Source organism: Babylonia areolata, chromosome 24, assembly GCF_041734735.1.
Source record: "Babylonia areolata isolate BAREFJ2019XMU chromosome 24, ASM4173473v1, whole genome shotgun sequence".
NCBI lineage: Eukaryota > Metazoa > Mollusca > Gastropoda > Neogastropoda > Buccinidae > Babylonia > Babylonia areolata.
The window spans coordinates 18,325,814-18,341,857 of NC_134899.1; the positions used below are offsets into that span (position 1 = coordinate 18,325,814).

General features: G+C 40.1%; 1 protein-coding gene across 1 annotated transcript in view; it reads left to right on the forward strand.

Moving 5' to 3' along the window:
- LOC143298573 (dolichyl-phosphate beta-glucosyltransferase-like) overlaps positions 1 to 14,787 on the forward strand; it is a 20,823-nt gene extending 6,036 nt beyond the window's left edge. Inside the window, 10 exon segments of the mRNA XM_076611453.1 lie at positions 2,973 to 3,044; positions 3,046 to 3,151; positions 4,375 to 4,421; positions 4,861 to 4,929; positions 5,318 to 5,410; positions 7,707 to 7,817; positions 8,057 to 8,116; positions 8,747 to 8,898; positions 10,609 to 10,694; positions 11,046 to 14,787. Coding sequence (XP_076467568.1) covers positions 2,973 to 3,044; positions 3,046 to 3,151; positions 4,375 to 4,421; positions 4,861 to 4,929; positions 5,318 to 5,410; positions 7,707 to 7,817; positions 8,057 to 8,116; positions 8,747 to 8,898; positions 10,609 to 10,694; positions 11,046 to 11,155 — 906 coding nt within the window. The 3' untranslated portion in view covers positions 11,156 to 14,787.
- Positions 14,788 to 16,044: the final 1,257 nt, after the last annotated feature.

The following is a 16,044-nucleotide window of genomic DNA, read 5'->3' on the forward strand; positions in this document are numbered from 1 at the left end:
AAGTTACAGCAACGGCACACACACACACACACACACACACACACACACACACACACACACACACACACACACACACACACACACACACAAAACAAAAAACAAAAAAACAACAACATTAATTACCACCAATCAGTCATCGAACGAAGGACTATAACTCTGGGACTGAAGATAATCACCACACAACAAATGAAAAATACGAAGAATGTTTTGATACCTTTCACTTGACACGTCCACACACCAACAAGAACAGATGCAGTATGATTTGTTCCATGGTATTAGATACTGTGAAACGCCGTGTCAGAATTGGTGTGAAGAGAATACATGGCCTTCTGATCCAGTGATCGCCAGTGATCAGGGTTCGAGGCCCCTGTTTCGGCATAGTGTTGTGTCCTTTTACTGAAGGCACGACGTCACTCCTATCATCTTCAGCAGCTCCACCCAGTATGTGGGAATGGGTGTCTAACTTCGGTCCCGGCCATGGGACGCCGCTTACTGTGTGTGTGTGTGTGTGTGTGTGTGTGTGTGTGTGTGTGTGTGTGTGTGTGTGTGTGTGTGTGTGTGTGTGTGTGTGTGTGTGTGTGTGTGTGTGTGTGTGTGTGTGTGTGTGTGTGTGTGTGTGTGAACTCAGACTGAACTCATTTAACCGTCGCAAAACCCATCAGAGGAATTACTGATGGACACTAAAAAACCCAAAAAAACTCTCAGGATATTCCACAAGGCATAGTTATGAACTGCGAAGTTTATTAAAGCAGTGTGTGTGTGTGTGTGTGTGTGTGTGTGTGTGTGTTTGGATGGGGCCCGTGCAGTAGTCGGTTGAGGCCGGGTCAGTGGGCCGGGCTTTAGTGTCTCAGCCTGAGTGTGAGACCGGCTGCAAATTCATTGCGCGCTTGCGACACTGACGTGTGTGTGTGTGTGTGTGTGTGTGTGTGTGTGACGTGTGTGTCACGGTGTGTGTGACAGTCGGCGTATCAAAACCCGGTTTTCTGGACTGTGATGATTTTTGTATCGGAGTCGGTCCTTTTTGAGATGTCGTCAGTCCATCGCTGACAGTTGGCGGCAAAAAACAACAACAAAAACAGCAACAAGAAGAGAGAGAGAGAGAGAGAGAAAAGAGCAGACAACTCTCGACCGGATACAACGTTTTAGACAACTCTTCTCCACCTGCTGCTTCCGGATGACGAAAGTTTGCAGACGAATCTCAGCAATATGGTGACAATATTTGGCCTCAGCCTGCTCCACCTACTCCTCTGCCTGTTATGCCTTGCTGTGGTTGGATTAGCAGTGGTGAGTAATGTTGTGTGTGTGCAAGAATTTAAAAAACCAACAACAAAAAAACTGATGTCAACTGAAATTTGGTGCAGCTTCTGTTCGCTATTATTTTATCTCGGACCTGTGAAGTGCAGGTGGAGCGTTTTCACTGGCTGATATTTGAGTTATCGTAGAACTAACTTTTCTCTTCTCCGTCTTCAGCTATAGGCATTTTTTTTATGATGCAGGTGCACAGTCCGGTGTATTTATTATTCAAGGACATGTAACTGTGTGGAGTGCAGTACGTTAATTTGCACAGAAATAAAAAAAAATACTTGGAGATGAGAGACCATCACTCCCCCACTCGGGCCCTTCCAGTTCCACTTCCCCACACCGCACAACTCTAGCCTAGTTACCTTCTCTCCACACACACAGACACACACACACACACACACACACACACAGAGTCATCCCACCACCTCTTCCCATCGCCCCACTCTCCACCCCCAACCACCACGCGTGCACACACATGTACTATCACCCCTCTCCCTGTCAAATATCACTTACAGTTGAAAAGACATTAAACTAAAGAAAGACACTCACACACACACACACACACACACACACACAGTGACAAACACACAGTGACACACACACACACACACACACACACACACACACACACACACACACTCTCTCTCTCTCTCTCTCACACACACACACACACACACAGATGCTCCCAGTTCTCTACCGGGAGTTTTGCGATAAATTATTACAAACTAACATTTTCAGTGGCAAACACTGTTGAATTTATGTTAAAAGCCAGATGTCAGTTTGTCTTTGTACCACAGTGTGTGTGTGTGTGTGTGTGTGTGTGTGTGTGTGTGTGTGTGATTACATCACAGGCACATAATTGCTGTTTTGAAATTTCACTGTAGGTGAAGTGAGTAGTAACTTAGTAAGTAAACCAGCACTTGAGCAGGACACATTAGTGAACAGGCTGAAAATCTTATTTCTGTGATCAGTCTTCCTCTTGTATACTGGTACATTAATCATTTCCACCATGTTAGGGTCATGGCCTGCATAACCCTCCATCAGTCTATTGTTTGGAGGTTTTAGTTGTGGAACTTGTGATGTTTAGATGCATTTTCTTCTTTTTTTTTTTTTTTTTTTTTTCTTTAAAGAATTAAAAACTGTTCGCTTAGATTGCTGACATTGCCTCACCTTTTAGTGTTAATGTTGACAATAATTGCTATAATTATCATTGTCAGGATTGGACATACAGTGTACATCTTGGAACGCTTTGTTTTATACAATGCTAATCAGTGAAACATGATTCTTAGGAAATGATCACAGTAAAAAATTGGGGGTGGGGGAGTGCACAAAAATGCCCAAACTGTACTAAAACGTTGTCATTGAAGTTTGCCAGTGAAGTTGCCTAGAAGTTCATAAGGAGCCATGTCCCTTTTCTACTAGAAATTCTAGCTGTTTACACTTAGCTTAATTGAAAATTCAAATAACTTGTTTGTTTAATCAGGATTTGACACCCAAGCTTTGCTCAGGGTGGGTATGAAAATAAACTGAATAGTGAATAGTTCATCCAGCATGGCTCAGGCTTAGACAGTAGGGTGTAGTGGTGATGTTTTAAAATGCCAGTGTGGAGATTTTCTGAGCCTGTACTAGATGCATAGTTAACACTAAATGCACCAGCTTTTCCCCCACAGCTGCTGGTTGCCATCAAGATGTGGACAACTCCTGACCCTGACCTTAGTCGTCATGACAGTGAAAAGTGGTTCAAAGGACCCCCGCAAACAGGGCAGCAAGTTGCCCTTTCCCAGCCTCTCCGACCCTCCCAGCCTTGACCTGTCCGTCATCGTCCCTGCCTACAATGAGGAAGAGAGATGTGAGAACCGTTTCTATATCACCGTGTTGTCTGTGAATGTGCTTGCTAGTCAGTGTGTGCTTGCGTTACCTGTGAGGACTAGGTGTGTTGTGGTCTCTGTGTACCACAGTGTGAGAGCTGTGTGAATACATGTGAGTGTTTTGTTTAGTTTTGAATATTTTTACCATAAATCTTTTGACTGATCACAAATGATTCAAGTGTGAATTCTTTCTTTCTATGTTTGTGGGCTCCAACTCTCACATTCACTTGCATACATATACTTGTGACGTTTTACATGTATTTACCATTTTTACATGACCATAAAGCAATCATTCCCCTGTTTTCAGCTACATGCATACTTGGCATGTTCTTGTTTCCTTAACCCACCAAACAGTCACATGGGATCTTTAAAAAGTGTATTCAATGTTTTGCATATGTATGTATACACCAAAAGGAGGTTCAGGCACCAACAGGTCTGCACATATGTTGACCTGGGAGAAAGGAAACATCTCTACCCATAACCCGTAAGATGCAGTTGGATTTAAACCCAGGATCCTCAGATTGAAAGTCCAGTGCTCTGTTGCATCAATCATTTATGTGTGAAAGTTGACGGATTCTTATGTGTATGAATGACAGTTGGTTGTCTGGTAAATGGATCATTTGCACACTTCTTCTAGACAGGCTGTTATTCTTGGTTAATAGACTGCTTACAGCTTGCAGATGATGATGATGATGATGGCAGATTCTTTGGATCCAAGGATCATTGAGAAAAAGGTCCTTGGTGACAAACACTCTTGTGTTTTTACAGGCTGATTCTTGAGCAGATCTTTGAAATAGGCTTTCCTTGTTGTATAGACTGTTTGCAGCTTGCACAATGGGCAATAAATGTGAGAATATTACTCAAGTTTGTAGTTTACTGTTTAGCATACTGATTCATAATAGCAGCATAAGATTGTTTGTTGTTTTTTTTTTCGTTTTAGAACACTGCTGTGTATAAATAAACAGTTATGCATTGCTCCTTAAGGGGTCTGTGCGTTGAATTTGATAAGATCAAGCAGATTTCACAGTTATGATGCAGATGACTGATGGGGATAGATAACACTCAACAACAACAACAACAAAATTAACAGACATTGGATATGCTTGAATTGTCCTCATTTTGTGTATAAGATTAGTCTGAAAGAACCCAGTTGGACTGGGAGTGAGTCCTGTACACACATAATTTTTGCCAATCTGTGTGACAGTGCCAGCCATGATGGATGAAGCCATGGGGTACCTGGAAGAGAGACAGGTGAGACTGAAGAAAGGGTGCTTTCTCCCTCCCTCTCTCTCTCTTTCTCTCTCTCTCTCTTGGTGTTACTTTTGTGCTCTGAACCTAACGTGTCACAGTGATGTGAAGATAGCAGTATGTGATTATGATATGATTTGAAGTTATTGTGATATAATGATTTGAATGTTGTTTTCAGCTGCGTAATAGTGTCATGCTTTACCTTGTGATGATGTGTTGAATGTGTTGACATGTGTTGCTTCACTGATTTGTGTATTTATTGTGAAATGGTATGTGTTGTTGTTATGAATGGTGTATGGTGCATTGTTATGGAACAAACCTTGCGCATTGATTTCCAACAGTGCAAACAGGAATGTGAAATGCATTGATTTGAATGCATTGTTTGATGATGGACTGATATGAATAGCCCCCTCACTGAGCAGTGGTTGCGGTTTGCTTTCAGAAAAACAACCCGTCTTTCAGCTTTGAGGTCATAGTGGTGGATGATGGTAGCAAAGATACAACAACCGAGGTAAGGATTTGATTCAGCTTTACTTTTCCTTTTTCATGGGGATGACTTTCTATTCATTTCACCTTTTACGCAAGATACCTGAATAGATGTAACACCTCCCAGTTGCATTTAATGAGAAGAAGAGAATACTAAGAAAATGTTTTTGGGCTCTGCCAATTATAAGAAATAACACAAAATAATTGTTTGTGAGACATGAAAAAAATAATTGTGTGCAAACCTATTTTAATTTGCATGACAAAAATGAATAAATGAATGTGTGCAAAAGAAGAAGAAGAAAACTATGCAAAACAAAACATAATTATAGACAGAGTGTGACAGTTCTTGTCTGCCATCAACTCTGCAGCAATGCTGTCAGTGAAACAGAAACTGGTTGTGTGTTGTTTTGCAGACAGCACTGAAATACTCAGAGAGGTTTGGGGTGGACAAAGTGCGTGTGCTGACCTTTGAGCAGAACAGAGGCAAGGGTGGAGCTGTGAGACTGGTCAGTATCTGTGTGGTCCACATGTGGGTGCCTTGCACCTGTTGAAATGAGTCTTGCACTGACTGGGATGATGGGAATCTGCTCAGTGGATGTTAGTAGGCATTTGCTCTCTTTTTTCTTCCTTTTTTTTTTTAGTTGGGTGTGTTGTATCATATATGGATCAGTCTCCAGGCTTTGACGCCTTCTTGAAACTGAAACTGAGACTTGAATCCTTTAGAATTTGGTGATTCTTTATTCATTTTTGACTTGTAAATGTAAAACTTTGCCTGTCAAGTGTCATCCTAGAACAATTGTGCTGTGAAATAGCCAGGGTTTGTACAAAGGCATGGAAATCTGGAAAAGTCTTTGAAAAACGTTTTTTTTTATCTTCAGAGTTTGGAAAAGTCTTTGAATTTTTATATGATCAGTACCATTAAAGAGTCTAAATAACAAAAAGTGATAGAAATTAAACGTAGCAGTATATCTGTCAATATCTTTCATCAGAAGTGTAGCAAACACATCTTTTATTTAGTTTGGCGTTGTGTTTAGTATGGAAAATTTTCAGTCCAGTCGTGGCAAAAAGTGTGGACTTTTGTTTGGTGACATTCACTGGAACGCTTTGTAACAAAAAGTGTGGACTTTTGTTTGGTAACATCCATGGGAACACTTTGAAGAAAAAAGTGTGGACTTTTGTTTGGTATCATCCATGGGAACACTTTGTAGAAAAAAGTGTGGACTTTTGTTTGGTATCATCCATGGGAACACTTTGTAGAAAAAAGTGTGGAATTTTGTTTGGTAACATCCATGGGAACGCTTTGAAGAAAAAAGTGTGGACTTTTGTTTGGTACCATCCATAGGAACGCTTTGTAGAAAAAAGTGTGGAATTTTGTTTGGTAACATCCATGGGAACGCTTTGAAGAAAAAAGTGTGGTTTTTTGTTTGGTAACATCCATGGGAACGCTTTGAAGAAAAAAGTGTGGAATTTTGTTTGGTAACATCCATGGAGACGCTTTGAAGAAAAAATTGTGGACTTTTGTTTGGTAACATCCATAGGAATGCTTTATAGCAAAAAGTGTGGACTTTTGTTTGGTACCATCCATAGGAACGCTTTGTAACAAAAAGTGTGGAATTTTGTTTGGTAACATCCATGGGAACGCTTTGAAGAAAAAAGTGTGGACTTTTGTTTGGTACCATCCATAGGAACGCTTTGTAGAAAAAAGTGTGGAATTTTGTTTGGTAACATCCATGGGAACGCTTTGAAGAAAAAAGTGTGGTTTTTTGTTTGGTAACATCCATGGGAACGCTTTGAAGAAAAAAGTGTGGACTTTTGTTTGGTACCATCCATAGGAACGCTTTATAGAAAAAAGTGTGGACTTTTGTTTGGTATCATCCATGGGAACACTTTGTAGAAAAAAGTGTGGAATTTTGTTTGGTAACATCCATGGGGACACTTTGTAGCAAAAAGTGTGGAATTTTGTTTGGTAACATCCATGGAGACGCTTTGTAGCAAAAAGTGTGGACTTTTGTTTGGTACCATCCATAGGAATGCTTTGTAGCAAAAAGTGTGGACTTTTGTTTGGTACCATCCATAGGAATGCTTTATAGCAAAAAGTGTGGACTTTTGTTTGGTACCATCCATAGGAACGCTTTGTAGCAAAAAGTGTGGACTTTTGTTTGGTATCATCCATGGGAACACTTTGTAGAAAAAAGTGTGGACTTTTGTTTGGTAACATCCATGGGGACACTTTGTAGCAAAAAGTGTGGACTTTTGTTTGGTAACATCCATGGGGACTCTTTATAGCAAAAAGTGTGGACTTTTGTTTGGTACCAACCATGGGAACACTTTGAAGAAAAAGTGTGGACTTTTGTTTGGTACCATCCATAGGAATGCTTTATAGCAAAAAGTGTGGACTTTTGTTTGGTAACATCCATGGAGACGCTTTGTAGCAAAAAGTGTGGACTTTTGTTTGGTAACATCCATGGAGACGCTTTGAAGAAAAAAGTGTGGACTTTTGTTTGGTAATATCCATAGGCATGCTTTATAGCAAAAAGTGTGGACTTTTGTTTGGTAACATCCATGGGGACTCTTTGTAGCAAAAAGTGTGGACTTTTGTTTGGTAACAACCATAGGGACGCTTTGTAGCAAAAAGTGTGGACTTTTGTTTGGTAACATCCATGGAGACGCTTTGTAGCAAGAAGTGTGGAGTTTTGTTTTTGTGACCTCTGTGGGAACGCTTTGTAGCAAAAAGTGTGGACTTTTGTTTTGTGACCTCTGTGGGAGCCCTGAATAGCTGACAGCTGGATGTGGACTGTGCAGGGGATGATGAGCGGTCGAGGACGACAGCTGCTGTTTGCTGACGCTGATGGTGCCAGCCGCTTCGCCGACTTGGACAAACTACAGGCAGAGCTGGCCCACATCAACACTGAGGTACCTACAGGCTTGTGGCATACATGGGAATGGACTGTCCCTGTGTGGATGTCGGGGGCTGTGGAGTGTGTTTGAGTGAGTCAGTGTGGCTGTGTGTGTGGGAAAGAGGTGGGGTAGGAGTTGGGCATGTGTTTGTGTGCTTTTTTTTTTTTTCCTCATACCTTTATCTTTTCTTTTTTTTTCAATACCTTTTTTTTTTTTTTTTTAATTTACAATGGTATTCTTGTGTGTGTGTGCAGGAAAATCTGGCAGTGGTTTGTGGATCCAGAGCTCACCTGGAGAAAGATTCAATTGCACAGGTGAGACTGCTCGATGCATTGTCAGTCTGTCACGTCATGTTAGCAACACTGTGCTTACAAAACATTCTTTACTTTGTCATTGGAAATAACCGTTGTCTTTGGAAATTACCTGTGCTTTGGGTAGATTTTTGTCATGGGCATTGATCATAAAATGGCAAACATTTTTTCAAAAAACAGCACTCTGATACAGAAAACAAGTATGTCGCAAGCAACAAATGATACCGCAGACAACTGTCAGGTGGTGTGATAAAATGGGAAAGGTTAATGATAAACATTTACCGTGAATTTCCCTGAAAATGCTGTACCTCAGAATATATGAACACCAGCGGGTCTTCAGCATGGAAATGACACTCTCTCTGTGACAAAGATGAGAGTAGTGTTGGAGATCATGTGAAGGAATCCATTCCTGAGCAAATAAGCTGAACACAGTTTGAGTAACATTTGCTGTGGGGAACACTGATGTCATGTGACAAACGATAGCAATGAAGAAAGCTTACAGATGATGATTATGATGACCTTCATGTTCCAGAGGTCATTGTTCCACATACTGGGGAACACTGGTGTCATGGGACAAACGACAGCAATGAAGAACGCTTACAGATGATGATTATGATGACGTGCGTGTTCCAGAGGTCGCTGTTCCGCACACTGCTGATGAAGGGGTTCCACTTCCTGGTGTGGTCGCTGTGTGTGCGGGGCATCAAGGACACGCAGTGTGGCTTCAAGCTCCTCACACGCCCTACCGCTCAGCTGCTCTTCTCCAACCTGCATGTCAACCGATGGTGAGCAGTCCTTCACTGTGGCCACTGTGCCTTGAAGAAAAGTCGTCATAATGTGCGCTGTAGCTGATGGGCGAGCAGTCCTCTGGTGTGGTCACTATGCCTCAAAAAGTGATAGCTGTTGCTTTCAGCTGATTTATTTGTCTCATGAAGACCTTTGTGATGAATTATATAATCATATAGAATTAGTATATGGCCCACTGTTCCAGAACAGTTGTATGAGTTGCAGAAAAATTGTAAAAAAATTGATCGACGTTCATATGTTAATGGGGAAAAATATATTGGGGCCCCTTTTAAGACTGGTGGACAAACCTGACGGTAGATGGGAAGTTTTAGCTCAAACAGTGTGCACACATGAATAAGTCCAGCTGCAGAAAAGCCAAAGTTTTAAGAAATGGTCACAAATGTGTGAGACAAATGAAGAAAATGAAGAGAGAACCTTGCTGTAAAAAATAACCACCAAAACAAACAAACCCAGAACACTGCTGTCAGACATGCAGGAAAGAATACAATTAATGGTGCATATATTTACTATATATATATATTTACTTTTGTAAGAATATTGTGTCTTCCTGAAATTCTTGAAGACTTGTTGTTCCTGATTTTTACATCATCTGTTCCTGATGGTAATTTTTTTGTGTACGTATGTACAGGGATCGCGCTAGACTTTTTCAAAACGCGTGCAGCTTACGCAAAGTCGGCAAAAAAACGCGTAAGTTAGAGTCGGAATTGCGTCAGACCTATGACACTAAATCAAAGGTTTACTCACCTATTTTCACCACTCACGTCGGCACTGAAATTCACCGCAAGCCCTGACAATCAGTTCATTGCACTGGCTCAATGCTGGACCTTCCATTGCAATGCGCAACAGCGTGTCCACATGCGCATCTGTCAGTCTTGATTGGTCAGCAGTTTTGATCATATTTTGCCAGTTGAAACCTCTCTCACAAGGAACAGAGCTGACAGGAACTGTCAATGCAATGTTCGCCAGCACAGCAAAATCAGGATATGTTGCGTCATAATCCATGATGACGACTTTGCAGGCTTTCTCGAAACTGGTCACGCCCTGTAATGACGCCACTCTGTTCCAAAACTCGTCAGCTAAGCAGTGTTGTATGCGTGCGTACTCTTTTAATTGGCTGTAGCTGTTAAGAGTCACGTAGGCATCTCGCAGTGCTCCGCATGCACAGACACTTTGTCTTGTACCTTCTGATTCAGTATCGCAAACCTAGCTGCCAAGTCAGTCCTAAAGTTACATTGATACGGCTTGGAGTAAAAGTTGTTTTGCGTAAGTGTTACGCGTGAGCGCTGTGAAAATGCGTCAGCGAAAATCAAAATGCGTCAAATACGCGAAAAACATGCGTTAACGCGATCCCTGTATGTATGATGGCGGTATTCCTTTGATGTCATGATAGTACCATTGCAGAGTGATATGTTTATGTATTAATGACAGTCCTGATGATCATGCATTAGCAATGTTTTCCCTGTGATAAACTTTTGGGTGATCAAGTGATAGCAGTGATAAAGAATTGAGGAAACCAGTGAAGAGTTATGACAATAGCACATCCACGATGGCAATACCTGTGACAGGTGATCATGATTCTTATAATGGTGTTATATGATATCTCTGTGTGTATGTGTGTGTGTGTGCATTGTGTGTGTGTGTGAGCATGTGAGTGTGTTTGCATTATATTTATGTGCATTATGTGGCAGGGCGTTTGACGTGGACTTGCTTTACCTGGCTCAACATTTCCACATTCCTATAGGAGAGGTGGCTATTGTGTGGCATGAGATAGAAGGTAAGTGAACAATGTGTTCATTGTACAGTCTGTTGCTGTGTCACAGTGTCTGTGTGCATGCTACCACAGTGTGGCATGAAGGAGTGATGTCCATGCCCAAAAGTGCTGTCTGTCAGAGAGTGAGAGAATGTGTGTGTGTGTGTGTGTGAGTGCACATGTGTGTGTGTGTGTGTGTATTGTTGTTGTTTGTTTGTTGTTCCACCCTTTCTTCTTTGTCTTCTTCCTCAGTTTTTCCACTGAAGGTGATACTGGAAGAGAATGTGTGTGTACATATGTGTATGCGTGAGTACAATGTGTGTCCAAAGATGGTTCTACATTTAGTGTGAACTTTTGTGGTGGTGGTTTTTTCAGGCACCAAGATGGTTCCAGTTTGGAGCTGGTTACAGATGGGGCGTGACCTGGTGTTGATAAGTCTGCGATACAAGCTGGGATTCTGGAACATTCACCACAAGACCTTATAGTGCTGTCTGCATGCGCTTAGGATCTGTGTGTGTTGTATGCAAGTATGCATCTATGTGTGAAGATTGTGTGTGTGTGTGTGTGTGTGTGTGTGTGACTAGCATGTTTCTGGAAATGCATGGTATGTATTAGACTGGTATGTTTTACTGACTGTATGAAGTAATGCTATTATTATCATTTACCCATTACCCTTGCATTCAGATTTCTGCTGTGTAATGCACTTTGTTATGGGGTGAAGTTCAAGTAAAAATCATGGATGAGATTCAGACAGGTCAGTGTCCAGTATGCAAACCAACTGTCTGTGAATATACACAACAGGGATAAGACATGTTATTTAAACTTTCACAGGAAAATGAATAGAGTAAGAATCAGAAAGAAAAGAGTTTCAAAGCAACTGAAGATAGCAGCAAATATTATTCAACAGCTAGAAAACTGCACTTGTGACTGTTGCTATTTTCAGTTGTCTTGAAGACGAGTCGAAGTACACAACTTCTCCTCTCCCAAGTGGGTTCAGAGTTTTTTTCCTCTAGTGTTTTGTATCCTATAAGTTGTTTCTTTATGCACAAAGCATGTAGCTATGATTAACTATTTCATTGCTGATGCATTTTGCAATGCTATATGCGGAGAAATTTTTCCTGAAAATTTGGAAAAAATCTTTCTTGTATGGTGTGTTCAGTCATATCTCCCAAACTATTGAAGCTAGGAAAAATATATATATCACCATGATGCAGTCCTACTTTAAACACTCTCATAAATGATGATTTTTATATGATGCATTTTACAAATACAAAACACACACACACACACACACACACACACACTTCATTATAGCATACATCAATGTGTTCACAACAGACACATACAGAGAGAGATAAACACAGCAGGGAAGAGAACAGGTTACAGTTCACTTCTCCCATTCACTCACTGTCACACACCCAGTCACACTGCACCAGTATTCTGTGCCCTGGAAGATCAACATTGTGAATTCCTCTTGCCCTGCTTACGACATTTCTGCAACGCTGAGCGAAAAAGAAAGACTATGGCTTTTGGATGTACAGTGTACATCGGTACAGTATTGCTCGAGTGTGTCATGCAACACATGCTTTATGTTACCTGCAAAGTTGAGTGGCTAAAGTTTGGAGCACTGAAACAGTTTACACAGAACTGACAATTCATGAGTAGTTGATTTGAAGTGTGAGGAAAATGGTCCACAGGTTGACTTGATTCACTGCTGACCTATCCAGACCAAGAAAGAAAGTAGTCTGCACACAGTCACACTTAGAGATGTGAACAAACTGGGCATCCTTACATGTTGTGATTGTTTTTGTATATAAACTTTATTGAATGAAAAGCATGACTTTATTTGTTTATTTATTTTTTAATCTGGATGATGTCTTTGTACACTGTTGAGCTGGTGTATTCATGATCGATCAATCTGTCGTACAGGTAGATAGGTAGGCAGATAGGTTTTTTTCAAAATCTTGTCTTTGTTCATTATTTTATTCAAGTTTTTTTTTTTTTTTCAAAGTCTAGTCTTTGTTCATTATTTTATTCCAGTCATCATTCGTCTGACACTCAAAATGACAGGAGCTGTGTGTATGGTCACTATATTTTATTGTAAGAATGATTCAGTAGGTATGCCATGAGTGGTTAAACATTTTTTAGACAAACCTTGGGCCTGCAACCACCACCAGCAATCACAGGCGGTAGATACAAGTCATAAGACAAGGTCACTTACTATGGACTTTACAGGGTGGAATGCACAAAGGGTCGAGCGGTGAATGTGGTGGATACTCTTTTGCTTATTGTTATTAGCATTGTTATTGTTGCTTATAGCCCAGCCAACTTACATTGCCATATCAGGGATGAAAACACTGTTTGTGTTAGTATTTATATCCTGTAGCACACAAAGTTTTGAAAAGAAGAAAAGAAAGAAGAAAAACACTGGAAAAGAAAATTTGGCACAAGTTCAGTCACACACATCAATGCACACAAACCTAGGACATGCCTCTGACTTTGACTATTCCGTCAATTTTTCACCACGATTGAAAAAGTCTTGAAACAGGATTACGCATAATAGACAAAATGATACATGACAGCAGTCATACAAAACCTGAAATTGCCAGCGGACAATTCACATCCTACTTGCAGAAAAGAATCCAACATAGTAAGAAAAAAAAAAGTATATAAATTATATATAGGTATATATTTATATGTGGGTGAATGGACCAGCCAGGCAGAAAAAAAAGGAAAAGATGACAAAAAGATAAACGACTAAGCCAGAAGCAAAGAGAGTGATAGAGAAGAGGACATTTTCAGCCCAGAAATTTGCGAATGGAGAGGATTTCTTCTTCTTCGTTGTTCGTGGGCTGCAACTCCCATGTTCACTCGTTTGTACACTTTTACGTGTATGGCCATTTTTACCCTGCCATGTAGGCAGCCATACGCCGTTTTCAGGGATGTGCATGCTGGGAATGTTCTTGTTTCCATAATCCTACGAGCGCTGACATGGATTACAGGATCTTTAAATGAGTATTTGATCTGCTTGTGCATACACACGAAGGGGGTTCAGGCACAAGCAGGTCTGCATATAGTTGACCTGGGAGATAGGAAAAATCTCCACCATTTGCCCACCAGGACTGTTAGCTGAAAGTCCAGGAGTAATTCATGATGTAACACCAGCTTAGCACTTGATGGACTGAACATAGCATCTGAAAGAAGAATATAAGATGAAGGAAAAATGAAAAAAACGGAAAACACACACACACAAACAACAACAAAAAAATAGATGGCACACACTGACAAAACACCTTCATATAAAATGTTAGCTTGTGATTGATATGTTGAGAAACAGAAAGTTGTTTGTTCTGTGCTTTTTCATTACTTTTAAATTGGCTGGTGGAAGTAGCAGGTTGGTGATGGCTTGATATTGTGTGACTTTGTTGGAGTGAAAAGTTACTTTGTGTGCTTGATCTTCAGTGTACAGTAACTGACAATTGAATTTTAATGTAAGTTCCAAACTCTTGCTACAAAGATCCATGTAAAACAGTCTACTTAGTTTCAAGTTTGTGACTTCCTTTTTGTTTCATTGTAACAAAAGAACAACAATAAAAAACAAAACAACAACAACAACAAATCAAATTAGAAAAAAAATCTTGCAGCATCACCAAAGGCAAATGACATGAAAACCAGTTTCTCCCTGGTAAAGATATTTTGCAGTTGTTCATCATGAATGGTGGTGCTAATCTGAACAAATCGGATCAATTTAGTGAAGAAATAGGGAATGAAATTTCATTTGGTCAGCCAAGCATGTAAGTATCTGTATCAATCAATGAATCAATTAGTGAGGAGTGTTGTGCCATTTTCAGTTGGCAAGTTCAACTGGGCATGGTTCAATGACTACAACAATGGCACTTACTACCTGTGGCATAATTATTTAAAATCAACATCTGTGTCCCGCCCAGTGAGCACACTAATTGAACAACATTGGAGCTTTCTCTAACGTTGCTTAAGTGGTTCCTCCGAGAGTTAAAATCCTTTTTTCTGGACCCATAGTATAGCATTCTCTGAATTGAGTGATTATAACAAGTCCTAGTTCTTATCACAGTAGTTAAAAAACAAAAAAAAACAAAAACAACAACAACAAAAAAAACTCACACTATATGGTTGGTTGTTAATTTTTAACAGAACAGTAACATCTATAACTAGGGTCTCACTCGCTTGAAAACATTAAATCCATTTTATCTGACTTTTACTTTTGTTTCATCAGGCCATAACACATACTTAAAATTCATTTTGTCATTGTCAAAAATTTCATACTATTTTTGGAATTTTAAATTCACATACTCGTATTCATTTCAGTCACTTTTCCGTTTATTATTGAATCACATGTTCTTTTTTGTTGTTGCTGTTGGTGTTTTTTGTTGTTGTTGTTGTTGTCAGAATCACAAACTATTTCAATATTTTTTCATTCTTTCTTGCGTCACTATAGCATTACATTCTCTTGGCAGGCTGTCTTCTGCGAACATTCATCTAAGTGTAACTTTTCCTAATCGTTCCGGTCTTCTTATAGCTGAAGAATGATTGCATGTGAGTTGTACCACACTTTGGAATTAATATTTATTTGAAAGATTTGTTTACCTTAATCAGCTGCTGAGAATCATGGAATGATGAAAAATACTATATTTACATAATGTATGGCGTCTAACATAACCTATTTATCTCTATAGAATTGCCGCCACAGTGTGGATATTCATGTTCTTTAACAGACTGTGGTATGTATGTATGAATGCATTTGCAAGTTTGAGTGTGTAGGCTGGAGTCTGCTGTGGTGTGTGTGATTTTGGAAAGTTGACAGAAGTGTGTTTTTCTGAAACCATGCAACCTTTTATTTTGATTGCGACAGTTTGATTCTCACTTTTTTTTTTTTTTGGAAATGGGAAATATACACTGTAAACTATAAAGTGTTGTGCAGGATGTGTGTTATGTGCACTCTGTGTGTGTGTGTGTGTGTGTGTGTGTATGTGTGTGTACAAAATGTGGACACCAGTCTACACACACACTCTGAACCCTGAACCTATCCATGCTGAACATACATTCCATTCATCACAGATTTGAACTATGCCAAACACACATAACAATCATCACAATGTCCTGTTGGAAGAGCATGCCTTGAAAGATATATTAATTTAAACTAAAGTGACTCAGCAGTTGTAGAGGGTCTCCTCAAGTGTGTGGCCTCCTGGTGACCTTACAGAGTTTCCTGTGGATTGCCAGTACTGCTGTTTATTGGGGACTCTGCGTGAGTGGCGAGGGAGTAATGACACTGAAGTTATGCAGAAGATGTGGCAGAAAGAAAGTAAAAAGCGAAATAAGTCAGTGCACCATAACA